This window comes from Tarenaya hassleriana, unplaced genomic scaffold (assembly GCF_000463585.1).
Source record: "Tarenaya hassleriana unplaced genomic scaffold, ASM46358v1 Cleome3, whole genome shotgun sequence".
Taxonomy (NCBI): Eukaryota; Viridiplantae; Streptophyta; class Magnoliopsida; order Brassicales; family Cleomaceae; genus Tarenaya; species Tarenaya hassleriana.
This window is the reverse complement of record NW_010966177.1, coordinates 3,742,790-3,760,541: the sequence shown is the minus strand read 5'-3', so window position 1 is coordinate 3,760,541 and position 17,752 is coordinate 3,742,790. Positions and strand designations below refer to the sequence as shown.

The window sequence follows — 17,752 nt, the reverse complement described above, 5'->3', positions numbered from 1 at the left end:
TCCTGCTGCAAATGTCCTAACCATCGTTACATGCCTATGGATCAGCCCTTTCTCTTCAGTTGGTATTTATCATAATCAGTTGGAGAAGGGTAGGATCTAGTTTGTGTTTCTTCTCAACTGCTTGTACTTGCTTTATACAAACAGCTTTGGTACCTTTCTCTCACAGATCGGCCAGAAAGATTGTGAGCCTCGATAATCACATTGCGTTGGCCTGTGCTGGGCTAAAGGCAGATGCTCGTGTCCTGATAAACAGAGCAAGGATCGAGTGTCAAAGCCACAGGCTTACTGTAGAGGACCCAGTGACTGTTGAGTACATCACCCGGTACATAGCTGGGCTTCAACAGAAATATACTCAAAGTGGAGGTGTGAGACCCTTTGGTCTTTCGACTCTTATCGTCGGCTTTGACCCATACACTGGTGTACCCTCGCTTTATCAGACCGATCCATCTGGTACTTTCTCTGCCTGGAAAGCCAACGCAACCGGGAGAAACTCAAACTCGATCAGGGAGTTTCTCGAGAAAAACTTCAAAGAAACCTCTGGGCAAGAAACTGTTAAGCTCGCTGTCCGTGCTTTGCTTGAGGTGGGCATTTTCTTCTCTCTACTAATTCAAGTAGTTGTTTTGGCATTATTCTCTGATGTTCCCGTCTATTAAGTGGATTTCTTGTTTGCCTGAGCGAAGAAATGGGAACCAAATGTGGACGTATTTGAGCGATAATGAGCAAATGTCCTACAACATGAAACATTTCATTTCATAATTTGCAGGTAGTGGAGAGCGGGGGAAAGAACATAGAGGTAGCGGTAATGACAAAAGAGCATGGACTTAAGCAGCTAGAAGAGGCCGAAATCGATGCAGTTGTGGCTGAGATAGAGGCAGAGAAGGCAGCTGCAGAAGCCGCGAAAAAGGCCCCTCCCAAGGAAACATGAACGACATCATGGTCACTGCCTGGGTTTGCAGTCACAGGTAGCAGAGTCATTTCTCGTTTGGTAAGTGTTTTAATGTTGGGTTTCTGATATGATCAGGAATGTTGAACCGTTTGAATATGTTCCATGTTGAATTTGATTTGGTAAGACATTGGCGTCATCGTGGCACATTTGATTATGTCGAATCAAGAAATGGAGAAACATTTGTCCGAGAGCAAAGGTCACGGCCGGCTTGACCGTCAAAGCAAAGTGAATGATGGGTGGCAGCCGTGGGGCTTTCCTCCTTTGCTTTTAGAGCCTTTTCCGGGTCTTCCTTATTTTGCTATCTTAAAAGGGACCGATAAACTTTCAATTATGAACGAATTACACTTGCAGTGCAATTTCGCATGGATGAAACGACGGCGTGTGGGAGAAGTCGAGAGGCCCAATATGAACTTCATGTCTAGTTTCCAACATGATAAAATCCCAAATTATACGCCTTTTTTTAAATCTGTTAGTTCCCAAATGTCCTCGTATTTTATTTAATAATAAGAAGCCCATTCACTCTTCTAATTGTAACGGCTAGGTGCCGTAATTAATGTAAAATGGATAAATAAACATAATACACGTTCTTAATAATCATAATTAACTATATTAGTCTTGTAAAAATTAGATTATGATTTTCGATTTTCACGAACCATAATCTATATTTTAACTGCAAAGCCTCGTGGATCCTTAAAAAGAAATCGAGTTTTTTTTTCTTTGAAGAAACTGCATTTTGTTTTTTAGAACTTTTAAATTTTAAAAATGTGAAAATTGAAGGGCATATCTGTAATTATGTTTAAAAAACAGGGAGAAAAAAGCAGGGGCTGTCCAAAGCCATTTTGTCTATGGCACCAAACCAACCCCAAATACCAAAGTACATTCTTAAGAGAAACCAGAGTCTCAAAAGCCAAAAGCAAACGCTCTCTACAGTTTTTTTGTTTTTGTTTTCTTTTTGACACTTGAAACCCCTGATGTCTCTGGTGTAATGTCAGGACAAAGTTGGCAGCTTTTCATTTTTTTTTCTTTTTTTACAGACAAACTGAGCGACTTTGAAGATTTTCTTGCGAGAAGAACAAGAAGGAAGTGATTTCAGCCGTCTAGGGTGTAAGAGCATAAGCTACAAGAAGAAGAAGAAGAAGAAGAAGAAGAAACATTGTATAGCTTCTGTCTTCTTCAAGAAAGTGTTGTGCTTTGGCACTTTCGGTTTGGTCTCAAAATCTGGAAGAAAAACCTAAAAGAAAAGAGAAAGGAAAATGGGGGGTTGTTACTCGAGAATCGAGAGACAGGAGATAGTGTCGCATTGCAAGGCGAGGAAGAGGTACCTGAAGCAGCTGGTCGGAGCAAGACAAGCTCTCTCTGCCTCCCACGCGCTCTATCTCCGATCTCTACGCGCAACCGGCTCCGCCCTTCTCGAGTTCTCCGCCAAAGAGACCCCTCTCCACCTCCACCTCCACCTCCACCTCCACCCTCAGCCGCCGCCGCCTCCTCCTCCGCCGCCTCGTCGGCCTCCCCTGAGTCCTGGCTCCGACACCACTTGGACCTCCACCACCACCTCCTCCGCACTTCCTCCTCCTCCGCCCCCACCTCCTCCTCCTCCGCCGTCCTCCACGTGGGATTTCTGGGACCCCTTTGTGCCGCCGCCCCCGTCTTCCTCCGAGGAGGAGTGGGAGGATGAGACTGCCACTGCCACCGCCACCGCCACCGACGCAGCCGTCAGTACGGAACCAGCGACCGCCACGCCTCCGCCATCGTCGGTGGTGAGTGGGTTCTCCAAGGACACCATCACGAACGGGACCGCCTCCGGAAGCGAGTTGGCTATGGTGGTCTCGAGAAATACAAAGGATCTGATGGAGATCATCAAGGAAGTGGACGTATATTTCCTGAAAGCTGCAGATTCTGGTGCGCAGCTCTCTCGCCTCCTTGAAATTTCAAGTTCTATCAACACCACCTCATCATTTTCTGCTCATAACAAAGGAGGTATTTCACAATTACCCGAGAGCCAAATACCGTTATATTGCCGTAATGGGTTTGATTCTCGTTGCAATTACGCCCGTATGCATATAACAAAGGTCCCAGACATTAACATGATTCCGTGTTTCTTCAGGGAAACTGTACAGTAACTACGAGTGCAACATGAATCCGACATTGTTTTGGAGAAGAGGGTTTAGTCCAAAGTATAACGAATACAGAAACGGAGGGGGAGAGGTGGCTGGGTGTGGAGGGAGCCATTCCTCTACTGTGGAGAGACTCTATGCTTGGGAGAAGAAGCTGTATCAAGAGGTCAAGGTATTCAATGTTTGAATCTTTCATATTTTCATGCGAAGAAGGATCTTTTTTCAGTCAAAGGTTCAAAATTTTCTATGTTCGGCCTCAGATCAGACTGTGGGGCCAAGCCTGAGCGGGCTGTGCCATACCATAATACTGAAGTTCGAAATTATAACTTGGGTTGCTCGTTTCATGCCAGGAGGAATCTTTTTGAAACAAGGGATGTACTTCCAATGTGAATCGGGGGCAGTTTGAAACTCTACGTAGGTCTAGTTTGAATCTTGTCAAAGTTTCAAAATTTACCATGTATCATCTGAAATCAGCTCGTGGGCCCAACCCTGTCAGATTATCAGAGAGAACCCACGTGTGTCTGAATGATCAATGATGTGGTGTGTGTGTACTGACAGTTATATATCCAGCAATGAAAACAGTGTCGGTTGGTTGGTTGCAGAACAGAGAGAGAATTAAGATGGAGCATGAGAAGAAGGTGGAGAATGCCAGGAAGCTGGAGATGAAGAGAGCTGAGTATGTGAAGACAGAGAAGGCAAAGAAAGATGTGGAGAGGTTAGAGTCCCGTCTCGCCGTTTCTTCTCAGGCCATCGAGAGCGCCTCTGCCGAGATCATCAATCTCCGAGAATCCCAGTTGTTCCCTCAGCTCGTCGAGCTCGTTAAAGGGTTAGTATCTGCCTTTATTGCTCGTCCCCAACATGTTGAGAAAATAATGATGAACATCAGTAGGACTCACCTTGTTTTATACACTGATGTGAATTCTCTAACCTGTAACCAGTCAATGAAGTAGAACTTTTATGGCAAACTACGATCTATCTGCATTCTAGTTTTCGTCTGTCACGAAATTACAAAGTTATAGTTGTATATATGTAGGTTAATGAGCATGTGGAGGAGCATGTACGAGAGCCACCAGGTTCAGACCCATATAGTTCAACAGCTAAAGTACCTTAACACCGTCCCCTCCACCGAACCCACGTCAGAGCTTCATCGGCAATCGACCCTTCACCTCGAGGCCGAAATCCAACAATGGCACCAGTCCTTCTGCAACTTGGTCAAGTGTCAGCGTGACTATGTCCAATCTCTGACGGGCTGGCTCAGGCTAAGCCTATTTCAGTTCAGCAAGAGCTCACTTGTGGCCATGGGAAGCAGCAGCTACGAGTCAAAGCTTTACAGCTTTTGCGAAGAATGGCAGCTGGCTATGGACCGAATCCCGGATAAAGTAGCATCCGAAGGGATTAAGAGCTTTCTGATGACAGTCCACGGGATCTTGGTCCAACAAGCCGAAGAACACAAGCAGAAGAAGAGATCAGAATCGGTGTTGAAAGAGTTTGAGAAAAAGGCGGCTGAACTGAGGGCAATCGAGAGCAAGTACGACCATGAGAGTGGAGGTAGGAAGAAAACGGTGGTGGGGGAAAAGAGAGGAAAGGTGGAGAGGTTGAGAGGAAAGGCAGAAGAAGAGAAGAATAAGCACGAGAAGGCGGTGAAGGTGAGTCGGGCCATGACAGTGAATAACTTGCAGATGGGGTTTCCTCACGTCTTTCAGGCGATGGTCGGGTTTTCAAGTGTTTGTATGCAATCATTCGAGACTGTTTACAGCCGCCGCACGAGGAGCTTTGGTGGTGATGATGAAGAAGAAGACGTGAAGAGGTTGCATGCTTAAAATGTACGCACGTGTCATGTCAGCATGACTCAATGTCGGGTTCTAACTAATTATGGCATCCTTGCTTTGGTTTTGAACTGACCTTAGTTATCTTCTCTGTTGTTTATGTTCCTAATTTGGTTAACGATCGAATAATTAAACTGATCCAAATTGAATAACATATGATCGTAATCGAATCAAAATTAATAGAGGAAACCCAATGTTTATAATTTTTTTAAAAATTAAAAAAATTGAATTCAAATTAAATCATACGGAATAAAAAATAATCGGAAAAACCGAATTAACCAAATGTTTATAGTTTTTCTTAAATTTAAATAACTTAAACTCGATTTGAAATACAAAATGTTAATCTCTAATGATGTTGTTTTGGTGCAAAATATATATGTGTTTTTTTTTTTTTGATTTCTTATGGTTTTCCTCTACAAGTGAGTAGTAAGTAAGCATGCACCGGTCCAAAAAATCACATCTTCTTAAGTAGATTCCTTCGAAGGATGGCAACAATCATAAAAAATGCTAACGCCAAATCTTACGTTAGGACATTTGTTCGTTAAGCGCCATTCCTTTAAGGCAAAGCGAGCTTCTAAATTGGTGCGTGGACCATACTAAATTAAAATTACTCGGTGAGAAATTAGAAAAGAAATAAAAAAACTAATCTGATTTTGTTCTTTTTTAAAATTCCATAAAGAATCTTACTATTTACAATATCAAAGTTTATTTTAAAAAAAAAATTCATATCCGTTAAAATCACCTATGCAGCAAGAATACACACATATATATATATATATACATACATACATAAATTCAAGCACTTGGCATGGGAGCACCGTTGGTTTTTGGTATGTTATATATCAATCACCTATTAAAAGGGCAAATCCAAAAGAAGCGGAGGAAGGGGAGATTGGTTGGCGAGGAATGATTTGACTCAGTGAACGCTTCAACGGCATTGTTTCCCGGCCTCTCAAAACTATACTCTCTCCCCATTTTCGTTCTGTCCCCTCTAATTCTCTCTCAAATTCGGTTCTAGGGTTTCGATTTCCCGACAGAAAGTTCCCTCCTTTGTCATCCGCTGCGTCTTCCCCGTAATACCCCGATGGCCGATTGAGCTCGAAGAAGCGAAAACCGGATAAAACATAAAGAGAAGGAAGAAAATCCGGAGGAGTTTCGAGATTTGGGTCAACAAGAAGGGGTCCTCAGGCGTTGAGATTTGTGGCTTGACAGAATCCTCGAGCTTTTTTGGATTGATTTACGGTTTGTGTTTTTTCCCTGATTTTTCTGGGGAAAATGAGCGCTTCGAGGTTCATCAAATGCGTCACGGTCGGCGATGGAGCTGTCGGGAAAACCTGCCTTCTGATTTCGTACACCAGCAACACTTTCCCTACGGTACTCCCAAGGAAACATGAACGACATCATGGTCACTGCCTGGGTTTGCAGTCACAGGTAGCAGAGTCATTTCTCGTTTGGTAAGTGTTTTAATGTTGGGTTTCTGATATGATCAGGAATGTTGAACCGTTTGAATATGTTCCATGTTGAATTTGATTTGGTAAGACATTGGCGTCATCGTGGCACATTTGATTATGTCGAATCAAGAAATGGAGAAACATTTGTCCGAGAGCAAAGGTCACGGCCGGCTTGACCGTCAAAGCAAAGTGAATGATGGGTGGCAGCCGTGGGGCTTTCCTCCTTTGCTTTTAGAGCCTTTTCCGGGTCTTCCTTATTTTGCTATCTTAAAAGGGACCGATAAACTTTCAATTATGAACGAATTACACTTGCAGTGCAATTTCGCATGGATGAAACGACGGCGTGTGGGAGAAGTCGAGAGGCCCAATATGAACTTCATGTCTAGTTTCCAACATGATAAAATCCCAAATTATACGCCTTTTTTTAAATCTGTTAGTTCCCAAATGTCCTCGTATTTTATTTAATAATAAGAAGCCCATTCACTCTTCTAATTGTAACGGCTAGGTGCCGTAATTAATGTAAAATGGATAAATAAACATAATACACGTTCTTAATAATCATAATTAACTATATTAGTCTTGTAAAAATTAGATTATGATTTTCGCCCTACGGTATATCCTTCCTTTCCTCAACTTTTGTTTTCTCTTCTGTTAAATCTCTGCATAAAATTTCCCTTCACCGTTCGCATTTTCTCGGATGTAAACAAAGAATCTTTGTTAATGAAATTTGCTGCAAATTCATGTTCAGCAATTGCTTACATCCAAGTAGAAGATGTGAATTTGGAGATATGTTTTATCCTCTTCATATTTTCACTGAAAGATAATGGTCTTTAAAATTGCAGAACATCTGTACTTGATTTGCTTGTTGTGTCTTTTTACAGGATTACGTGCCAACGGTTTTTGATAATTTCAGCGCGAATGTTGTGGTAAATGGAGCCACAGTTAATCTGGGATTATGGGACACTGCAGGTAATATATGTCTTTTGGGTTTTTTGGAACAAGTTTTTCGTTTTCTGGAATTTTCGGAAAAGTAGATCCTCGGGGCGCGTGTGTTAATGGTGGAAACAGGGCAAGAAGATTACAACAGATTAAGACCACTGAGTTACCGTGGGGCTGATGTTTTCATATTGGCATTCTCTCTCATTAGCAAAGCCAGTTATGAAAACGTATCTAAGAAGGTGATCCATCTTCTCTCTCTCTCTCTCTCTCTCTCTCTCTCTCTCCATCACCATCTTCTCCCTCTCTGATGATTGAACAAATTATCTTTCCAGTGGATCCCGGAGTTGAAACATTATGCACCAGGAGTGCCCATCATTCTTGTCGGAACAAAGCTAGGTTTGTTATTGTTTGGCAATTTTCTCCAAGACGGTCCGACTTCCGTATTATAAACCAGGCAGCTTAGCCTTATCTGGTGAATTTGGTTACATTTAGTATCGGTGCTTGTTTGATTATTTTGACAGATCTACGAGATGATAAGCAGTTCTTCGTTGACCATCCCGGTGCTGTCCCTATTTCTGCAGCTCAGGTATATAAAATGCCCGGGCCTATCTTGTTGTTGTTGTTGTTGTTAGGTAAAGCTAAGTTTTTTGGTGAATGAAAGGGAGAGGAGCTGAGGAAGCAAATAGGAGCGCCCACATATATAGAATGCAGTTCAAAAACTCAAGAGGTGATACTCGTAAACAATACGCTTTCGTGATTATGGCAATATACGGTCCCTTTGGATCTGAGTGAACTTGTTTGTGGGTGGACGCAGAATGTGAAGGGGGTGTTTGACGCAGCCATCCGAGTTGTCCTCCAACCCCCAAAGCAGAAGAAGAAGAAGAGCAAAGCTCAGAAGGCCTGCTCCATTCTATGATGGAAGAAATGCCCAATTATGCAATTCCTACCTTCTTTTCATCTATATATACATATATATATATATATATATATATGGATGTATGTATATCAGAATCCGTGCCATTCTATAGAGTCTTGTTTCTCAGGAAACTAGACATGGTTGATACCTGGTTTTTCTTCTGACATGACTTTTTTTTTTGGGGGGGTTGTTATCTAATGTGTTCAAACCCATCACACGGTCGTCCTACCCTTTTGTTCTTCTGTTTCTCGCTTTGTTATGATTACATTCGTTTTTGTTTATTGTTAATGGACATCTTTCCTTCTGCAAGTGGTAGACCTTTTTTGTGTATAAAACCCGCACATTTTAAAAGAAAAACTTCTGGAACTCCCCATGTGCTCGGGAGCAGACGCAGACAAAGTGGTTTAACATGAGAGAGAGCTTCCAAAACACCAGGAATGGGTCACAACGTCGTTAATATTCTTCCTCCATCCATCGCCTTCCCCAAGCAAGTTTTTCTAACTCAAGACAAGCCTAGCCGCCATACCAAACCCTCCAAAAGATCCTCATCTTATGGTATAGCAACCAAAACCTTCTTTTTTTTTTTGGCTTGCATCTCAAACCCTCCAAAAGAAAAGGAGGTCTGAAAAGTTCCGTTCCTTATTTTTAGAAGAACAAAATGTTGAGCATTATTCTCCTATCCCATTCTCCAAAGGTAACAAAAAAGGGGAGAGACAGAGAGAGAGAGTGTGTAATTGTTTGAAGCAGGGCAATGAAACTCACTGCAAGGACAGGGAAAACAGATAGAAACGCCTCTTTCCTCCTCACCCACAAAAACAGGAACGAGATGAACATCAACAGCATCACAGGGGACATCATGTCCCAGCTGCAGTGAGAGAGGCAGATAACTCTTTGTTGCTCTCTTCTTCTTCGACCGAATCATCTCTTCGTTCTCCCTCTGCCTGCAGGTTTCTTCCTTCTGCCAGCTTCATTTCCTGAAGATGTCCCGCCAGTGTGGCATCTGGACGTGCCGCTGAGGCAGTCGTGGTTTCCCTGAGGTCCCGAGGCCATACATACTTGTTCCAATCCCCTCTCCTCCTTATAGACTCACCCTGCAATGTCATGGTATGTCCCTAACTATTATCAACATTGATGCATATTTAATAAACATTGAGGCATTTTCGTCTGATGATTTGACAAATATAAAGCTTATATGCAAAATGGGATGCACACCTGAACTTCCACAACAGCAGAACTTATCACAGCATCCAATATAATCTGGACATTGTTGGTCAGTTCCGCTAGCTGAAGAACAGAAAAAAAAAAGTAGATAAATAAAAAAACCCACACTGAACTGTTAGCTACATACAGCCACTGCCAAGATGGCAAAATCTTTCAATACTCGGAACTATTAAATCACACGCATTAAGAGATTATACTAGAACAGAATACAGAAGGTAAAGAGTAAACCCTGAATATCACAAAGACACTCTCATTAGTATAACAATTATTATGTGATATTTGCCTGGACAGTGAATAAGATCCTTAGTCAGAGGTTTAAAAAAAACCAAAGAAATCCAACTCACTGCCCGCTACATAAAATCTTCCACGAATAAATCTCCAAGGAAAATTGTATCACAGTACCTTTTTTCCCCTTAAAAGGTATCACGGCAAGATTCATGAACTTCAAAAGGGATGACAACTTAAACATAAAGAAGTTCATCAAACAACAAGAAAAAGTTCCAAATCAGACAAAGAATCACATACTTTTCTGAAACCGGCAATTAAGCTAACAGGAACCCAACCCTCCTCGTCCATGTGCTGTCGCAAGTACTTATCTTTGCTTAAATTATCGGCACTGCAATTGTGATTTGCATAAGTATGAAGTTAGTTATTTACATTTCTGAGAAAGATCATTTAGGGAGTAGCATTGAGGAGACACAGAGAACAGGAGATACGGCAACGTACAGAAAGAAATTACCTGAAATAAAAATCTACTTGTTTAACTATTTTAGTGAACAACATGGGATCATAACCAGGAAAATAGATAGGCTGAGGTGAAAACTGTCCAACCAAAGCCATGGACTCTGGAGGTGGATGTGGCATATAGATTGCTGAGGGATATTCTGAAAAAAGGAAGCTTGTGAAATTGAAATCAAATGGAAAAGCAAGAATATGAGATCATAAGACTGATATCTACCTGGGTAAAGCATGGGACCACTGTACAAATGGGGGCCTGCCATATAGTGTGAACCACCAGCAGGAAAAGAGGGAGGCCCCATCATCACCTGAGGTCTCACAAGCCCTAAACCACGCTGTGGTTGCTGCATGTGCACATCTCTCCCATTATAGTTATGGCGAGGAAACGCAGTCTGGTTAACATGGTCATAGTTTCGCCTGTTTCCATGGTTCTGCTGGTGAACACTGTCTCCACGAGGGTAAGAAACTCCATTGCGGTTTCTGTACGAGTTTTTGTGCTGTGGATTTCCTCCGCCATAAGAACCACTCCTCTGGCTGTGGGTCTGATCCTTAGAACGGATAGTATTTAAAGGCGCTGAGATGATGCTGCGACTTGAGTTATTCCGTTTAAAGGGTTTCTCTTGGCCTAACGCATTATGGTTATCGGCAATGGTATTGCCAACAGATTGTTTCTGGGTAGAAGTGGAAGGAATTTCAACAGCCTACAGGATAGACAAGAAGAACTAATGAGTATAAGAACTAATGAGTATAGAACGCTATCCTCTTCCGAGATTCGCATCACCCAAGAGAACATGCAAAACGATGTATTTGCTAACTGCATGCGAGATCCCAGATAGAAATCGTAAATTAAAGGGCAAAATTCAACTATTGAAATCTAAACTGAAGCTATTGTCTCATGGCCACGGTTTGTTTTGGACGATATTGGTTACACAGTCAATACCTAATTCCTCTGACACCGAGAAGATCGATCACCCAACACCCAAAAAAAAGTGGAAAATGAAAAGAAAAGAGGGAGAGACGGATAGGCGGAAATACCTGCAGGGGTGGCATTGATGATGATCCATCAGAAAGTCCTTTCAAGGATTCTGAAGAGACGGACTTGACTGAGGAAACCCTAGCAGAAACAGAGAGCGCGGGCCATGATTCGGCCCCCATGACGGGGCCAACATCGGCGGAGGAATTTGAAGGCTTGTTCCAGGCCGGCTTCTTACCGGAAATGTCGGTATGCTGAGTGTATTTGTCGATCGGCGGTGAAACCGATGGACTCACAGGCGGGAGAGAGGGATCCTCATCGGCGAGGGAGGGCAAGATAGAAGGAGCAGGATCATTTTGGATCACGTCCGAATCACATCCCCTGTCGATCTGCGTCCAAGGAGACGGAGCGCGCCGTGATCGCGACATTGGGCTATTGATGGAGTAACGCGGCGTGTGAGAGCTCGAATTTGAGGCACTACTCGCCGTCGCAGCCATCGAGATCACCGGAGAACGAAAGTGTACAGAGAATCTGAGAATGAAACGAGGTTGAAGTCGGAAGGGCGGAGAGCGCCGGCGGCACTGAGTTCTGGGGACTGGAAAAATGCCGAGTTATGCCATTGGGAAGTGGGGAACTTCCTAAGCAGCTCAGGTCACATTGGTTAGAATTGACAGAAATACCCTCCTGCGACGATCCCTGTGCTTTCACCTTATTGGATGCACCCTTCGCTCATTCGAAACACCAATTTTACCCTCTCTGATTAGTTTCTCCGTTGTTTTGAACTTCAGATATCGTCACTCACTCGAAAGCCAAACACATTGATCGTGTCATGTCGTGTCCTCTTACATGTTATAATCCCCATGTGTCATAACATAGGTTAAAGAAAATGACGAATGTACCCACAGATACCTTTGGTCCGATGCGAACCCATGAGGGAAAATCGTATATAAACACACAAGACAACTGACAATTACTATTTACAGCACCTTGACACATATACATGTGTATACTTTACTTTATTCATGGAAACCAGAACTAGTTTTGTACAGAGAGGATTGAAGAAAAGGAGATTGGGAGTTTTTCACAAGGGTAAGAGCAGGACGGGGCATGGGATGAACTCAGCGAGTAAATTGGCGTCAACGAGCTTAGAGTGGATGGATTCCATGCTCATCACCACTAGGTCCAAGCTCAGATCATCCGCCACTTCCCCGATTATGGCCGTCGGCTTCTTCCCTTCCCCGAGCCGCTCCAACAGCCTGAACTCCTGGAACCCACCTGTTCATTTTTGTATGAATATGTGTCATGCAAATGTTAACAGCATTGAGCCTAGATACACTAACCCATGTTGGACTATCCCCAAAATATAACTACTACAACCCCTCATGATCATTTATTTACTAGTCCCGGTTCTCCAGAACTGACTTCTAACCGTCCAATCCCCAGCATTAGCAGTTGAACTCAGCCTTGTTTGTCTGCTAGATCCCAGAATCTGGGAGTCGGGTTCGTGTAAATTTTCCGCGAATGCTAAGAAATGCAGCCAACCACTGTGGTGACCACTCCTACAACATGGTTCTAATCATTATCTTAAGCCTCGACATCATGTGTGGAATTTCATTTCCATTGAACAAACAATTCCCTATGAGTAATAGACCACCAAAGGTTCTAAATTTACACAGAGAGGAGTTTACCACGAATCTTGCGGATTAATTGGGACGAAACGCCGCATGTAACACATTCATAGAACAACAAACTGTACCTACCTTCAGACAGATGCCAGCGGATGCTGGATACTTGTGTCTCATGCTCAGGCAGTGAATCTCTCTTTTGCTCATCGATAACTGTGAACAAGATGATGTTAAAATGTATTCTTTTGGAATAGATTTGGACGCTAGGATCTCAGTACTTACGCACAACCGTGATATCAGCTCCATACTTCTTTGCCAAAGAAGTTGTTGTAGCAGCAGCCTACCAAAGTGTGGTCAAACTCAAATGAATATAAAACAATAAATCTATAGACACCAATGAAGGATATAACTATTTCTGCAAACGCTTTGCCGGAAACAGTATGGTTGAGATTATGGAAATGGAAACCACTGTGAACCCGTTGGTAAAAAATACGAGGCTAAGGGGCTCAAGAGAGGTAACCTGTCTCGTCCCTTCAGAAAGATAAGGATTCCTATCCGTTACAGGCAGAAGAAGATGCTTGAAATTAGAAAATGTATCTGCAACTGGACTCACTTCGGCTTCTTTTGACTGTGACTTTGCTGGTGGTGGCAACATGTTGAGACAGAGACAGATTATGCAGAATGTTATAAGTTGCCAGGACGAGGAGAAGAAACAAAAGCAAATCTCGAATATTGTCCTCTACAACTTACAAGAACAAGACTAAAGCTTGAAACATAATAAATCTAAATCGTGATTAGGCTTCCGCGCCTATATAATCAACCCAAAGCCATAACTAAAGATCACATCTGAAGTCTCAATCCGTAAGGAAACACTAATATTGTCATCTAGTTCTTGCGGTCGCAAACTCTTGAAGAAGAAGACTTGTCTCCCCAGACATGAAAGCATCACATTCTAATACCAAACCAAAGCCAGAGAGAAGCTTTGTCAATTTTTCAAAGGATTTTGTCTCCGGGTGAATTTCATTTCCCTCAAGCTTTAAGGAACTCTAAAATTGTACTCTAGCACTTCCACAGTCCTAAACTCCAAACTCTTTTGTGTCGACTAATCTCCCGATAAACATAAAACCATCACATGCTAATATCAACCAAGAGATTGCCTTTTTTCGGAGATTTTAATTATACCCAATCCCCAGAAATTTTCACGAATTAGTGTCTGTCTGTAAAGAAAAAAAGGTCTGATTAAATCAATCTCTCGGCACTTCCCATTACCAAATACGAGAAGAGGTACCTTGATGCGAGACGCTGCGAAAGTTGGCAAAGAGGGGAAAAAGCTCACGAGGTTTAGATCGAAGAGAAGAGGGGGAGCGGAGAGCAGACGAAGGAGAAGACAAGGGCAGCGTCGTAGGCTTGACAACGGTGGTGGAGACAGTGGCGAGGTACTGAATAGATGCCATTGAAATGCGGCGGAGCTGCTGCTGATGACAATGGTTGATTCGAGAAAGGGCCACTCTCTTATCTTTTTTTTTACAAACTACGATATGGAGTTTGACTGTGAGGTGATTCCATGAGGCGAGGTGTTTGTTGCTCCTCGGTAAAATCTTATTCTTGTCCAAATCACAGCCGTTGACTTTTTTACTGGTAATTTCTTGAAGATGGTCATTTTTCGAACCAGGGATAAAACGATGTCGTTTTTAATTCAGGCATAACTATTTAAGTGGGCCGCAGTCCGAAGAAGCCCAATCACAGCCGTAGGTATATAAAAAAAAGATAACTTCTCAAACACGTAACCTTAGTTCTTTAAAGAAAAAAAGTGCACAAGGTAGCAAGACCTTCACATAATTTATAGGTAGCAAACGCAAATGGAGAGAAGGAAGGTTCTTATGATTAGAGGAAGGCAAGAACAGGAAGGAGGAGGAGGAGGAGGAGGAGGAGGAGGAGGAGGAGACTCTGTCGATCTGCAGAGCCAGAGCGAGGAAGGGAGCTGGAAGCATTCGAGTTATTGCTCGAAGGAGAAGGCGGAGGAGGAGGAGGTTGGGTCGATACTCTCGGTGGAGGAGCCGCTGTCTCTGATGGTGGCGGAGCCATGGCCTTTGTGCGTTCCTCGCCAAAACCTGCCGTTGAAAATCCATGAATGTGTCAATGAAGCGAATAGAGGAAGAAATCCAGCCTTATAACAGAGTATACACTTTATCCCCTCCTCACAGTTTTTGTATTATCTAAAAATGCTGCAGTGCAGACAGAAGAAGGATCGAAGGAGATACAGTAGTAAAAATACTCACAGTCAGACTCTTTCCAGCCCAGCACCATCCTTTCGCGGTCAAAGACAAGACAACACGGTATCCAGACATGAAGTTTTCTGTATTACAAACCCCCAACATTACAGAAGCAAGAAAACACTTGTCACATAACATCATTCTCAACTATAGATCCATAAACAATACATATGCATCCAGTTTGGAATCAGGGTTGTTTTTCATTATCACATCAAGAATTGGAATTTTTTTTTTTAACTATGGGAAAAAGAAAAGGACAACTCTGAAGAACACTGCATAAAAGTCAAGAGGTCCTGCAGTCAGTGACTAATGGCCAGAAGAACGTCACTGAGTAGAAACTACAAAACGCAGGTTCTGATTACAAATTTATGTCATAATCCCAACACAGGACAGGATTGTTCCATCATATGTCAAGGTTCTTTCATGATCGTTTCAATCTTTGCTGGACTTTTTTCCTCTTTGGTAACATGCATTTGAAAAATCAAATACTTACGTCCGATGATGTTAACCTTGACGTCTACGCTGTTCAGAATACCCAAGCAGTATATGGCACTTCCGTTCTGTCATTCGTAAGAAGGATTATAAGGAGACGAATATGTCTCTTCTTTGCTATGTAATAAGGAGAAATACACGAAATCAAATCTACAGCCTTGCCTTAGACTCTGCTATGAGAAGAGGATTTCGAAGTCTCAACGTGGATCCCCCTAACATCGTTATGTCTATGGCTGGATAAACAATGCTAGCGGTGTTTGGACTGCACACGACAAAGGAGTTTACATAAGAAGAGCTCATTATGTGAGTAAATGATTTTTGACATCCCTCTATATATATGTGTGTGAGACAAGAAATATGATTTCCATACAAAGCCCAATCCATTATTATATGCATAAATGGGTAAACTATATCTGATGCATTGGAGTACCTGATGAGGTAGCAGAACTCAAAGGGAAAGTCGGGATCAACTGGGAGTTGTTTGTCAGTGACAAGTGTATTGAACTGAAAACAGAATCAAGCCTATTACAAAACTGGTTGCTACTCAATCTTCAGACAAATAATACTCAGGATTCTAGTTTCCCTTTATGTTTCAGAGAAAAACGAGTTTACCAAAAAGAAGAAAATACACTTACAGCTTTGGTAACAGCACCATATGCAGGCTGCATCAAGTGAGTAAATGAAGCACCGGAGTCAACAAGTGCAAACAGCCGGACACCGATTGCATTTCCCCCCACTTCAATTCCAGTTACATTCACCACATACTTCGGACTAGTAGTATTCGTTTCCAAAAAAGGACAACATGAGATGAAGTGTGAAAGACTTTAATCGGATCAATTATTTGATCTGTTACTAGAACTGATCAGATAGATAGACAGCTAGGACTTGCATCAACCACTTACGTTGGTTTAACGGGAATAAATGGTGTTTCTTGCTGATCCGACTGACCTTTGTCTCCGAAGCTGATTCTTCCAAGAATGCTGACAATGTTCCCGAAACACATTGAAAAAGAATTTGAGGTAATGGCTGCTTTTGCCAGCATGCTGGGAACAGAGTAATCTTGTAGACCAAGCCCCAACAAACCATTAACAGCTGTTCCTCTGCGGAATGCACCAGTCTGTACCTGTCCACAACTGCACCCACAAAAAGAAAACAAGTCAAATCGTGGGTCGAGTTCTTCATAGGTCATTTGGACAAGGATAAAAAGAAGTGGACCACATGAAAAGGAATGGAAGATAAACTCAGTTCTTACCCAAGCGTGATATTAGCTTTCACAAGCTTTAAATTCCCGTCTTCTGTGACCAGATGCAACACATCCTGGAACAGTGTTCCCCTGGATGAGGTGTTGGCAGAAAGATATCGAATTTGATATGGACAAATGCTGCCAGCAGAAGGGCAGAGCTCCTCCTGGAAACACCGTGTATCACTGCATTTGATTCTTGAGCTTGTAGAAGAAGTGTTAGGGCTGTACAGGTTAAGTCGCTGACTCCGCTACAAAAAAAAAAAAAGAAAGAAAGAAAGACTTGTACTCAATAGCCCTTTTGGCATTTGCATATTCCGAAAAGAAAAAAATTGCTCGAAAGCAGATGCAATGTATCATTTTTAGCAGAAAGAAATTTACACATTTTTCGTAAGCTTGAAACTAATGAAGAGGAAACGCACCTGAATGGCTCCAGCATCTTTCCAAGTCATTTAAACAAGTCGCCCCACAATTACAAGGCAACCAAAACAAATCGCTACCAGTGTCAAGGGCAACCAGAAACCAAGTAGCCGGTGTTCCCACGGAAACATTCGCATAGTACAAGCTGTAAAATAACATTTTCATCAAACAAAATCTATCAAACTGAGGTAACTGATCAAAACCCAAGACTTGGAAGAGAGCCGTACAATGAAAGGGCATCGATTGAAGAGTTCGGTTGCCATGAACGAAAGTGAGAGGGGTCTGAACGTTGCTGGAGTTGGAGGCAATAAGACCGAGGCCCCTGATGATACGATCACGGTCAGCCAAAATCTTAAAGTAGTCCAAACTCCCTTTCTCGGGCAAAAGACCATCAAAACCCAGCATTTGTTGGATTGGTTCCGACAAGACATGATGAACATCGAACCCGAATTTGCCATACGCCTCACATCCCCACCAAGCCATCATCACAGACATTAACACAAAGAGTTGGCCTGCATTACCCATTCCTCCTCCCTCCATCCCTCCCTTTTGATTATTTTTTCTGACAATTGGATAAT

The 17,752-nt window shown here is 42.6% G+C and overlaps 5 protein-coding genes, 1 long non-coding RNA gene and 1 pseudogene across 7 annotated transcripts in view; 3 read left to right on the top strand and 4 right to left on the bottom strand.

Moving 5' to 3' along the window:
* LOC104819170 (proteasome subunit alpha type-7) overlaps positions 1–1,216 on the top strand; it is a 2,128-nt gene extending 912 nt beyond the window's left edge. Inside the window, exons 2-3 of the mRNA XM_010549109.2 lie at positions 167–581; positions 764–1,216. Of these exons, the coding sequence (XP_010547411.1) occupies positions 167–581; positions 764–925 (577 nt within the window). The 3' untranslated portion in view covers positions 926–1,216. The remainder of the gene's footprint in view (positions 1–166; positions 582–763) is intronic.
* A 737-nt stretch (positions 1,217–1,953) lies between these two features.
* Positions 1,954–2,350, bottom strand: LOC104819171. Its single transcript, XR_772767.1, has 2 exons — positions 2,269–2,350; positions 1,954–2,177 (listed from the first exon to the last, which is right to left on the bottom strand). It is a non-coding gene; the product is annotated as an uncharacterized LOC104819171 (long non-coding RNA).
* Positions 2,172–4,957, top strand: LOC109116899 (formin-like protein 2). 2 transcript variants are annotated; one of them, XM_019203165.1, is made up of 4 exons: positions 2,172–2,845; positions 3,051–3,232; positions 3,663–3,886; positions 4,094–4,957. In XM_019203165.1, the coding sequence occupies exons 1-4, from the start codon at positions 2,200–2,202 to the stop codon at positions 4,878–4,880; spliced, it is 1,839 nt and encodes a 612-aa protein (XP_019058710.1). In that variant the 5' UTR covers positions 2,172–2,199; the 3' UTR covers positions 4,881–4,957. The 2 variants fall into 2 exon arrangements, with proteins under 2 accessions (XP_019058710.1, XP_019058709.1); XM_019203164.1 differs by having other exon boundaries at positions 2,172–2,923.
* Positions 4,958–5,703: 746 nt separating this feature from the next.
* LOC104819172 (rac-like GTP-binding protein ARAC11) lies at positions 5,704–8,501 on the top strand. Its single transcript, XM_010549111.1, has 7 exons — positions 5,704–6,260; positions 7,219–7,306; positions 7,406–7,515; positions 7,609–7,672; positions 7,798–7,862; positions 7,938–8,003; positions 8,091–8,501. The coding sequence occupies exons 1-7, from the start codon at positions 6,162–6,164 to the stop codon at positions 8,190–8,192; spliced, it is 594 nt and encodes a 197-aa protein (XP_010547413.1). The 5' UTR covers positions 5,704–6,161; the 3' UTR covers positions 8,193–8,501.
* Positions 8,502–8,809: 308 nt separating this feature from the next.
* Positions 8,810–11,765, bottom strand: LOC104819169 (la-related protein 1B-like). Its single transcript, XM_010549108.2, has 6 exons — positions 11,187–11,765; positions 10,372–10,852; positions 10,153–10,297; positions 9,939–10,029; positions 9,405–9,476; positions 8,810–9,283 (listed from the first exon to the last, which is right to left on the bottom strand). Exons 1-6 carry the CDS (start codon positions 11,619–11,621, stop codon positions 9,047–9,049), a joined length of 1,461 nt encoding a protein of 486 aa, XP_010547410.1. The 5' UTR covers positions 11,622–11,765; the 3' UTR covers positions 8,810–9,046.
* A 289-nt stretch (positions 11,766–12,054) lies between these two features.
* On the bottom strand, positions 12,055–14,283 carry LOC104819168. Its single transcript, XM_010549107.1, has 5 exons — positions 14,038–14,283; positions 13,270–13,388; positions 13,032–13,089; positions 12,885–12,962; positions 12,055–12,399 (listed from the first exon to the last, which is right to left on the bottom strand). The coding sequence occupies exons 1-5, from the start codon at positions 14,201–14,203 to the stop codon at positions 12,206–12,208; spliced, it is 615 nt and encodes a 204-aa protein (XP_010547409.1). The 5' UTR covers positions 14,204–14,283; the 3' UTR covers positions 12,055–12,205.
* Positions 14,284–14,543: 260 nt separating this feature from the next.
* LOC104819166 lies at positions 14,544–17,735 on the bottom strand (annotated as a pseudogene).
* Between the last annotated feature and the right edge of the window lie 17 nt (positions 17,736–17,752).

Excerpts from the sequence above, each read along its gene's own strand:
- LOC109116899 (XM_019203164.1), top strand. The coding sequence starts at position 2,200 with ATGGGGGGTTGTTACTCGAGAATCGAGAGACAGGAGATAGTGTCGCAT. Across the intron at positions 3,233-3,662 it reads AGCTGTATCAAGAGGTCAAG|AACAGAGAGAGAATTAAGAT; the intron begins GTATTCAATGTT and ends GGTTGGTTGCAG. Across the intron at positions 3,887-4,093 it reads CTCGTCGAGCTCGTTAAAGG|GTTAATGAGCATGTGGAGGA; the intron begins GTTAGTATCTGC and ends GTATATATGTAG.
- LOC104819172 (XM_010549111.1), top strand. The coding sequence starts at position 6,162 with ATGAGCGCTTCGAGGTTCATCAAATGCGTCACGGTCGGCGATGGAGCT. Across the intron at positions 7,516-7,608 it reads ATGAAAACGTATCTAAGAAG|TGGATCCCGGAGTTGAAACA; the intron begins GTGATCCATCTT and ends TTATCTTTCCAG. Across the intron at positions 8,004-8,090 it reads GCAGTTCAAAAACTCAAGAG|AATGTGAAGGGGGTGTTTGA; the intron begins GTGATACTCGTA and ends GGGTGGACGCAG.
- LOC104819169 (XM_010549108.2), bottom strand. The coding sequence starts at position 11,621 with ATGGCTGCGACGGCGAGTAGTGCCTCAAATTCGAGCTCTCACACGCCG. Across the intron at positions 10,853-11,186 it reads CATCAATGCCACCCCTGCAG|GCTGTTGAAATTCCTTCCAC; the intron begins GTATTTCCGCCT and ends TCTATCCTGTAG. Across the intron at positions 10,030-10,152 it reads CAAGTAGATTTTTATTTCAG|TGCCGATAATTTAAGCAAAG; the intron begins GTAATTTCTTTC and ends TCACAATTGCAG.
- LOC104819168 (XM_010549107.1), bottom strand. The coding sequence starts at position 14,203 with ATGGCATCTATTCAGTACCTCGCCACTGTCTCCACCACCGTTGTCAAG. Across the intron at positions 13,389-14,037 it reads TCGCAGCGTCTCGCATCAAG|CAAAGTCACAGTCAAAAGAA; the intron begins GTACCTCTTCTC and ends TGCCACCACCAG. Across the intron at positions 12,400-12,884 it reads CCGCTGGCATCTGTCTGAAG|GTGGGTTCCAGGAGTTCAGG; the intron begins GTAGGTACAGTT and ends AAAAATGAACAG.